Source organism: Moschus berezovskii, chromosome 7 (genome assembly GCF_049115385.1).
Source record: "Moschus berezovskii isolate FMDL1 chromosome 7, NW_MosBer_1.0, whole genome shotgun sequence".
NCBI classification, from domain to species: domain Eukaryota; kingdom Metazoa; phylum Chordata; class Mammalia; order Artiodactyla; family Moschidae; genus Moschus; species Moschus berezovskii.
In genome coordinates this window covers 83,528,999-83,538,788 of record NC_142466.1, presented here as the reverse complement: position 1 = coordinate 83,538,788, position 9,790 = coordinate 83,528,999, and the positions used below count along the sequence as shown (strand labels likewise).

General features: G+C 52.2%; 1 protein-coding gene across 1 annotated transcript; it reads left to right on the top strand.

Annotated features, from left to right (window-relative positions):
- Positions 1–604: 604 nt before the first annotated feature.
- CCL19 (C-C motif chemokine ligand 19) lies at positions 605–2,504 on the top strand. The gene is made up of 4 exons (XM_055427924.2): positions 605–777; positions 1,716–1,842; positions 2,070–2,163; positions 2,254–2,504. Exons 1-4 carry the CDS (start codon positions 717–719, stop codon positions 2,278–2,280), a joined length of 309 nt encoding a protein of 102 aa, XP_055283899.2. The 5' UTR covers positions 605–716; the 3' UTR covers positions 2,281–2,504.
- Positions 2,505–9,790: the final 7,286 nt, after the last annotated feature.

Genomic DNA, 9,790 nt, shown 5'->3' with positions numbered 1-9,790 from the left:
GGCCTGAGATGTGGGAAGGGGTGCTGGGCCTCCTTCCAAGGAACATTCCTTCTCAACTCTCTTGTCCCAAGGGAGAGACGGGTTCCTAGATGATGGATGGGCAGCACTGTGATGACCTGGGGAGGCTCTTCTAGCTCCACGGTTGTTCTGAAGGCACCAGGGGGGCTCCTGTACCACCATCAGCCCCAGAGACAAGAATCACAGAGAAAAGAGTGAGGAAAAGTCATGAACCCAGGGAAGGGGGTACGCCTCCTCACTCTGGTCCCTTGAAACTAAGCACCACTTCTGGAGGCCGGTCCAGTGGCTGATGATGCAAATGCCACCAGAGAGGTGACTATGTGAACCCTTTCTCTCTCTCTCTCTTGAGCTGACAGCACAAGTTCCCCTGCTCTCAGCCAGACTGCAGCCTGCTTAGTGGGTTCTTAGAGCTAAAGCCAAGGAAAACAGACAGAAGGAAGGGGGGTAGGGTCAGATTCCACTAGACAGAGGGGGCCAGAGGGGAATCCACAGACGGGACTTGGAGGGGATTTCTGAGGGGGGAAAGTGAAAGTTCCGGGCCATAAATAGAAGGTGGCCCCAGCTTCCTCTGGCTGCCACACTCACATTCCCAGATCCCTTCATACCCTGCACTTGCCAGCTGAGACTTGACTTCACGGGGACTCTGCCCAATTCACTAGCTCACAACTCGCCGGCAGTCAGCCTTCTGCTCACTCTCCATGGCATTCCAGACAGCCTCACTGCTGGCCGTCAGCCTGCTGATCCTCTGGGTCTCCCCTGGTAAGACTGAGGGGAAGCTTGGCAGGGGCTGGGGCGGGGTTGGTGACGGAAAGGAGCAGGATGTCTAGAGCTCGGAAAGCTTGCCACTGGATGGGAGGGACCCTGTGAGTCAGGGTTGCATGTTTCAGTGAACCTGGCGGCTCCCTGTGCCTGTGAGTGGGGGTATACCTGGGCCCCCAGATTCCAATGTGTGTCTGTCTCTTGGTGTATCCGGAGCCTATGACTCCCTCTCTCTCTGCAGGCTCTATTACCTGCTGCCTCAGTTTCCCAGGCAGGAGAGAAGAGTCTATATTTGCTGAAGGCGGGGAGAATGGGAGACACTGAGCCAGGGCTAAATGATCAAAAATTTTAACAATTCCTAAATTCTACTAATGTCAGCTTCCTGCTGCTACCCTGCCCCCAGCCTGTTCTCCACCCCACATTCATCCCCCCACGGACACTGTGACCAACATGAATTCTCCATCTTAACTTCCTGTGGGGAAGTTAAAAGGACTTGGGAAAGAAGTTGGGGTGATCCAGGTAGCAGAAAGTCATCTGTGGGGCTCAGAACAGCAGTTGTTGGCCAATAGCGCTTCAATTTATTTAGCAACCACAGGTGGCGCTAGTGGTAAAGAACCCGCCTGCCAATGCAGGAGACATGAGAGACATGGGTTTGATCCCTGGGTCAGGAAGATCCCTGGAGAAGGGCATGGCAACCCACTCCAGTACTCTAGCCGGGAAAATTCTACTGACAGAGGAGCCTGGCGGGTTACAATCCATGGGGTTGCAGAGTCGAACATGACTGAAGCAACTTAACATGCAGGGCCACATTGGTGCATACTGGATGAGGATCAATCTGGTCTAGCTGCCGCCACACCCAGACAGATGTCCTTAACACCAGAAGGGCTGTGGCCTCCTCTCCTCAGGATCCCTGTATCTTGACACTAACCCTACCCTAGCTCTGGGAGGCGCCAACGATGCTGAAGACTGCTGTCTGTCCGTGACCCAGCGCCCCATCCCTGTATTCCTGGTGAGAGCCTATCGCTACCTGCTCCTCAAGGATGGCTGCAGGCTGCCTGCTGTCGTGTGAGTTTGGGGAGGAGCCTGTCTGGCCTCACCTCCCCCATCTGCCCCTGGTGAAACCCACCCTCACCTCCTTATCTCTCTTCTCCTTGCCAAGCTAAACCCCTGCAAGGAAGTCCCTGAAACAGGTTCCCAGATGTGGTCCCCAGTCATTGGCCTTCCCACCTGGGCCTGCTGGGAAACCGGGTTCCAGGGCTCTGTTTTCTCTGACCTCTGACCTTCGTCTCCAGGTTCACCACGCAGAGAGGCCACGAGCTCTGTGCACCCCCAGACCAGCCATGGGTAGTCCGCATCATCCGGAGACTGAAGAAGAACTCTGCCAGGGTAAGCCTGACCCTCCCCAGCCCTGCCTCCTCCCTCCAAGCCCCTGCCCAAGACCCTAGTCCGTGACCTTGCCTCTCCTTCCTCCCCCAGAGAAGTGTTCCAGCAGTTACCGTATGACAGCCCAGAGAGAGCCCTGTGTTCAGGAGACAGAATGTGAATCACTGAAACTCTGGGGAACCAAGGACCAGAAGGGAGAGACCAGGCCCCCTGCCCTCCTGCATCAGACCTGACCTGGCTGCAGCAGGGCAGGAGTGTCATTGTGAGTTTGAGTGTCAGTGTGAGCGAGGATGTGTGTGGTGAAGATTGCAATGTTTCCAATAAAGCCCAGCTGGTCCCCATGAGTCTGTCTGTCTGCCATGTGTTTGCTGCCTGTTGGGGAGGACTGTGGCAGGAAAGGGGAGATAGAATGGCAGGATTAGTTTCCACTCTGAAGCCTGAGCAAGTTCTACCTAACACCCTGTGTTCTCAGGATAAGCTCCCAGGATCAGGCCCCACCTCCTCTCTCCTCACAGCCCTGTCACACTCCAAGGCTCAGCAACACTAAACCTGTGTCGGTTCCCTGAACGACCCAAAACTCTCTCAGGCCTCCAAGTCTTTGCTCTTGAGGACAAGTGCTCAAGCATCCAGGTCTCTCAGGGGTCTGGTGTTACCGGTGACAGGGAAGGGAGTGGTTGGGAACCAGCTTTCATGGCTAGGGGAGGGGCAGGGGACCAACTCTATTGCTGGGGGTCAGGGGTTGGTGGGGGAGGACCCATCCACCCACACCATTTCCACTCTCTGGAACCCTCTTCTCTTTCTTCTGCCTGCCTGGCTTCCCATTTGGGTCTGGATGACTCCTCCTCCAGGAAGCCTTCCCTGACTCCTCCACACAGGGTTAGGAAGCCTCTCTCCCTCCCAAGCTCCCAGGATCCTCTGCTCCTCTCCTCTTGCATCACTCAAGATGCTGAGTTATAATTGCTAGTTTGTCAGCCTTCCTGAACAGAGATCACATCTATTTTGGTTTCCATTGTCTCCCTGGTGTCCAGCATGCTGCTTGGCACAATGTAATCAGTCAATAAATATTTGTCTGGAGAACAGATAAATATGTAAGAAAAGGCTCAGCAGCCAGGGGTGAGGGCCCATCTGTCCAGATAGAATCTCACCTCCCAGCCAGCCTCCTCTGTCGCCCACTCAGTCTAACCCCTTTCCAGCCCCAACTGGGTCCATGTGGCAATACTGGGGCTCTGCTTCTGAGGGATACTGACAGGCAGACCTAGGAGTCAGAGGTCAGAGTGGGAGAGGGAAGAAAAAGGAGCAGGCACAGGGCTGGGGAGACTCAGCTTGGGGGCACCCACCACCACTTCATAGCCACATGGGCTCCAGGGACTGAGACCAGTGGAGTCGCAGGGAAGAAGTCAGCTCTGGGAGATGCAAGCCCTTGACTCGTGGAACATCCCACAAGGCTTCTCTGGGAGGAATGACCTCCTCATGCTCAGGAAGTCCCCTAGGGAGGCTGGCTGGTCTCCCAACTATGGCCCCTAAGGGCTTGTCTGGCAGGAAGCAGCAAGTCTGTGCTCTTGGGGTTGGGAATGACAGCTAGTACACCACACAGAACATCCTCGTCTGGGAACAGAGGCCACCACCCTACCATATACCTCATCTGGTAATCAAAGCACACCTGGGCAGGCCTGGGCAGACAGGGGAGGGAAGCAGAGGTGAGGGGGTTGTGCCAGCCCTCCTCACTGGACTGAGCACAGCAGCTTCTTTCTCACCTCTGCTCCTAAGAGTGGGTGTTCAAAACCTGAAAAAACCTCAGAGACACAGGAGTGGGTGGAAAAGGGATAGTTTGCAAGAACAACTGGTATAGCCAGGAAACTTGGCTCTGCTACTTGCGGGAAACTACCCATCCATTCATGCATCCATGCACCCATCCATCTAGCTGTCTCTGCATCCATTAGAACTCCACCCATCCATCCACCCATTCCCTGCCAACTCATCCATCCCTTAACCCATCCATTAAGTCAGCCAACCCTGAAGCCCCAGAGATCCCTTTGGACCAGTGCCCTGCACCACAGCAGGCTGAGGACAAACACAGGTGGGAGCCGGGCACATCCCTGCACATCCTCAGCTCCCAGTGAAGCAAAGCGGAGTTCAGTCTGCCACTGGGGCAGATATAAACGCTCCTTCTGGAGGCTTGAGAAAATAAACAGACGGAGTAGAGAAGGCGAGGGCAGGAGTCCTGAGGAGGTGTTACCAAACACACCACCTCCCTGGTACTGCCACTGTCGGGGGAGGGGACACAGGAACAGGTCACGACTCCCCACTCCTGTTTCTACCCCTCACTGTGCAAATCTGGGCAAGTCTTTTCCTGCACTGCCCCCTCCAAGGCCTTCCTCCCCACATCTGTCATGTGTGGGTAGCAGGAGGGGGTGCTGAATTTTTCAGAGTCACCCCAAAACAAGACTTAATTCCTAACTATTTGAGTTTTAGGCTAACCCACCCTCCCAACACTCACAGAGGCTCCCCAAAGTCATGCACATTCAGAAAGGTCCCAATTTCCCCGGGGACCCAGGGGCCACCCTCTAGGAATGAAGCTGAGGTTTGGGAAGAGAGAAACCGATCCAGGAGCTGGTGAAGTGGCTTGAACAGCCCCCTGCTGGACCCTGGAGACCTGGAGGGGGAAGAATTTCCAGGAAGCCCAAGCCCTCCCAGCTCTCCTCCAGCCAGTGCCCTCCCTCCTGACTTTCTCCCTCCCTCTTTTCCGCACTCCTAGCTACCAACCCTCCTGGGCACTGGGGCTTCTTCCCTTTATCTCCCTGCCAGACACAGGAGGGCTTAGCCCAGCAGGCTGTGACTTGTCCAGATCCACTTCAACATTCTCAGCATCTGATTTCATCTAATCAATACCTGTCTTGTTTTGCTATGTTTCACTGACAAGTGCTGAGACTTTATTTCTCCCAAAGTTCTGAAGGGCCAGCTGCCGACCAGCCTGCCTGACAGCGATGAAGCTGCCGTCTCTCTCTCTCTGAGGGATGGGGTGGACTTCTAGCTCCCTTACCAGGATATGGGAGCCTGCTGCTTGCCTCTAAGTGGACACCTTCCTCTCTCAGGCACACGATACTTGCAATGGGTTTAAGGCCAGCAAGTGAGTGGCAGCTCTCCCACCTGAAGGCCTGTGGTCCCAGCAGCCTACATCTCCCTAAAGGGACCTGACATCCTTGCTCAAGGAGCTCCCAGCCTTTTTATCCACCTCCATGGTGAATATGGAAGTGGATGGTATGGGAAAGAATCTGATGCTGGGAAGGACTGAGGGCAGGAGGAGAAGAGGGTGACAGAGGATGAGATGGTTGGATGGCATCATCAACTCAATGGACATGAGTTTGAGCAAATTCCAGGAGACAGTGAAGGACAAGGGAGCCTGGTATGCTGCAGCCCATGGGGTCACCAAGACTCAGACACAACTGAGCGACTGAACAACAAAAACAAATGGTGAATATGGTGGACAAAAAGGTTCCTGTCCACAGGGGAATTCCCTGGCAGTCCAGGGGTTAGGACTTGGCTCTTTCACTGCTGGAACCTCAGTTCAATCCCTGATTGGAGGACTCAGACCTCACAAGCTGAGAAAAGCTAAGAGAAGAAAAAAAAAAAACCTCCATGAAACAGTTGCCAGTGAAGAGGACTGGGCCTGTCCATCTCCACTGCCAACATTGTTCTGCCCAGAGCCTGGCACAGAACAAGGCCTAGCGCACAAATGATTATCAAACAATGGAACTGAACCTGACCCTTTTCCCACGATTACCCCACCACCACTCACACCTGGAGCACATCCAGTTCTCCAGACAGCGGGGCTGTCTCTGTTACATGGCTAAGTGTTTGCTCAGAGCCAGCTCCATACGGTTTTGATCAGATTTTCAACATCTCATGTTCAATTTCTCGGCAAGCCCCCACCACATAACCCCTTCTCTGGCGTCCGGGAAACTCAGAAACAGACAGAAAACCTTGGAAATAAGAGCTTCACTGGGGAGCAAGACTCCCAAGTGGGGAGTTTCCTCCAAGAGCCCCTCTGCCGTAATAAACAGGCACTTTTCTGGTCAGAGAACTTTCTTGATGGCCCCTGAGACTTTCTTTGTCCACGTGGGTGGACTTGGCTTGGTAGTACTAGCTAAACCACCCCCAGTGCTTACTAAGTACTAGACACTACTCTTCAAGTGCTAGTATCATTCTTAAGTTGTAGCTGAGGGAACTGAGGAGCAGACATTAAGTAACTTATCCACGCTGCACAGCCAGTAAAGTGGCAGAGCTGGGGGATCCTAGCTGGGCAGTTCAGCTCCAGAATCTGTACTCTTAGCTACCACACATACCACCTCGCTGAGGTGACCCACCTCCTAAGTAAAAAATGGGCAATAATACAGCAGGGGCAGGTCTGAGGAAGGGGCCCTCAGAAAACATGAGAGCCGCTGCTTTGAGGGCTGGCTTTGGGCCAGGCTCCAAGCTGAGTCCTTTATGTACGTTATCACTGCATCCTCAAACAGCCCTGTGAGGTGAGATCACTCATCCCATTCTATATATGAGGAAACTGAGGCACAGAGAGGTAGAATGAGCTCTCGCCTGGTGAGTAGTAAAGCTGAGACTACAGTCCAAGTCTGCCTGGCGGGTAGCACTTGAGCTGAGGTCTGGCAGCTGGGATGGCCAGATTGGATGGAAAGGCTTGGCTTCCTAGGAAGAGCTGGGAAAACACAAGAGAAGTAGCTGGTTCTATGACTAAGACGCCATGCTCCCCATGCAGGGGGCCCAGGTTTGATCCCTGGTCAGGGAACTAGATTCCACATGCCGCAACTGAGTTTGCAGGTCACAACTAAAGATCCAGGGTGCTGCAACTAAGACTTGGCACAGCCAAATAAATAAATATTTTATTTTAAAAAGGACAGAAAAAGCTGGAGATCTTGGGCAGGATCCCAGTGCTAGAGCTCAGACATAGATATGCCCCTTGGAGGCCTCCTGGGCCGACCTCTCCAGGAGAAGGGGAGCCTGCCTCCGCTGAGCATCCAGGAGAAAGTGGGCACAGGTTCTCCAGGTCTGCTCAGGCCTCAGTTTTCCCAAGAGTGGAGAAGGGGCATGGGCTACAACTATGCCTATCTTCTTACCTCCATTCCCAGGGGAGTAGCAGAGGCCAGGACCCGGTAACGTTGAAATGAAAGGGGGAATGGAGAGCAGGGCTGGGCCCCAGAGGGCAGGGATAGGAACCTGTTTAGGGGGTTGGTGGGTGGGACTGCTGGAAGGAGTAGGCCTCTCAGGGGCTCCTGACCCAGTCTGGCTGGAACCCCTGCAGGGTAGAGCATCTGGGGGCTGCAAGGGTGGGATTAGACTCCTGAAGGAGCCACTCTGACAGCTACTTCCATGTCCTGAAGGGCCAGGCACGGGCAGGATGGGGAGGAGGACAAGGATGAGGGTGGAGTCTGAGGATCAGAGTAGACAGGGAAGTCAGACCTCCCACCCCACTTCTATCCCTAGGACCGTTGAATCTTCCATGGCTCAAAGGGAAAGCAGAGATGTGGGCTGCCCTGCAAAGTAGTCCAGCCAAAGTAGGACGGCTAGCAGCTTCAACTCTGCCCTGCCAGATAACAGGACCCACCCCCACCGCACCTCCCCACAGTTCTGGATCTCAGAATCACACTCACTGGAAATCTGGACCCATCACTATCAAAACCTCTATCACTTTGCCAACCTCATACCTGTCAGACCATGATTTCAAGGATCCTCCCCCAAGAGGATGGCACCCCTTCCTACCTGTAGGGGCCCAACACTGTAAAGCCTTTCATCAATTAAGGAATCCTGGCAGGACATCCCATACCTATTGGTGTTCCCATTGCTGACAAGACCCCTTTTCATGCCAAGGTCCCCTCATTACTATCAGGGCACCATTCCTCTTGGGAAATACTACGCCTTTCAGAAATACCCTAGCCTGTCAGGCAGGACGGCAGCAATGTACTGCTACAAGGACACCATTTTTCCATGTAGCCCATGTAAATGGCACCTCCTGGCATGGCAGCCCTAAGGGGATCAATGAATCCCCGTAGGGTCAGAGTACCTGTTAATGTAGGGTCCCCAGTGATTTAAAGGCTGCCCTGACATAGAGTCCCAGCCCTGGTGAACCCTTGTGTCTAAAGTGATGCCACATCACTGTCTGGAACTCAGAATATTTATTCACACCAGGCACTGTTATAGGTGCTGGTGGCACAACAGCAAGCAAGACATACTGTCTTGGGCTTCTGGGAGCCTAATGTAATCTTTTGGGGATTCTACAATGGTGGAGAGGTCTGACAGAATGTAGTGCACTGGAGAAGGGAATGGCAAACCACTTCAGTATACATGCCTTGAGAATCCCATGAACAGTATCAAAAGGCAAAATGACAGGATACTGAATGAGGAATTCCCTAGATCGGTAGTTGCCCAGTATGGAGATCAGTGGAGAAATAACTCCAGAAAGAATGAAGGGATGGAGCCAAAGTGAAACAAATACCCAGTTGTGGATATGACTGGTGATAGAAGCAAGGTCCAATGCTGTAAAGAGCAATATTGCATAGGAACCTGGAATGTTAGGTCCATGAATCAAGGCAAATTGGAAGTGGTCAAACAGAAGATGGCAAGAGTGAACATAGACATTCTAGGAATCAGTGAACTAAAATGGACTGGGATGGGTGAATTTAACTCAGGTGACCATTATATCTACTCCTTAGAAGAAATGGAGTAGCCATCGTGGTCAACAAAAGAGTCCGAAATGCAGTACTTGGATGCAATCCTAAAAACAACAGAATGATTTCTGTTCGTTTCCAAGGCAAACCATTCAATATTACAGTAATCCAAGTTTATGCCCCAACCAGTAACGCTGAAGAGGCCAAAGTTGAACAGTTCTATGAAGACCTACAAGACCTTTTAGAACTAACACCCAAAAAAGATGTCCTTTTCATTATAGGGGACTGGAATGCAAAAGTAGGAAGTCAAGAAACACCTGGAGTAACAGGCAAATTTGGCCTTGGAGCACGGAATGAAGCAGGGCCAAGGCTAATAGAGTTTTGTCAAGAGAACGCACTGGTCATAGCAAACACCCTCTTCCAACAACACAAGAGAAGACTCTACACGTGGACATCACCAGATGGTCAACACCGAAATCAGATTGATTATATTCTTTGCAGCCAAAGATGGAGAAGCTCTATACAGTTAGCAAAAACAAGACCAGGAGCTGACTGTGGCTCAGATCGTGAACTCCTTATTGCCAAATTCAGACTTAAATTGAAGAAAGTAGGGAAAACCATTAGACCATTCAGATATGACCTAAATCAAATCCCTTATGATTATGCAGTGGAAGTAAGAAATAGATTTAAGGGACTAGATCTGATAGATAGAGTGCCTGATGAACTCTGGACAGAGGTTCATGACATTGTACAGGAGACAGGGACCAAGACCATCCCCATGGAAAAGAAATGCAAAAAAGCAAAATGGCTGTCTGAGGAGGCCTTACAAATAGCTGTGAAAAGAAGAGAAGCGAAAAGCAAAGGAGGAAAGGAAAGATATAAGCATCTGAATGCAGAGTTCCAAAGAATAGCAAGGAGAGATAAGAAAGCCTTCCTCAGCGGTCAATGCAAAGAAA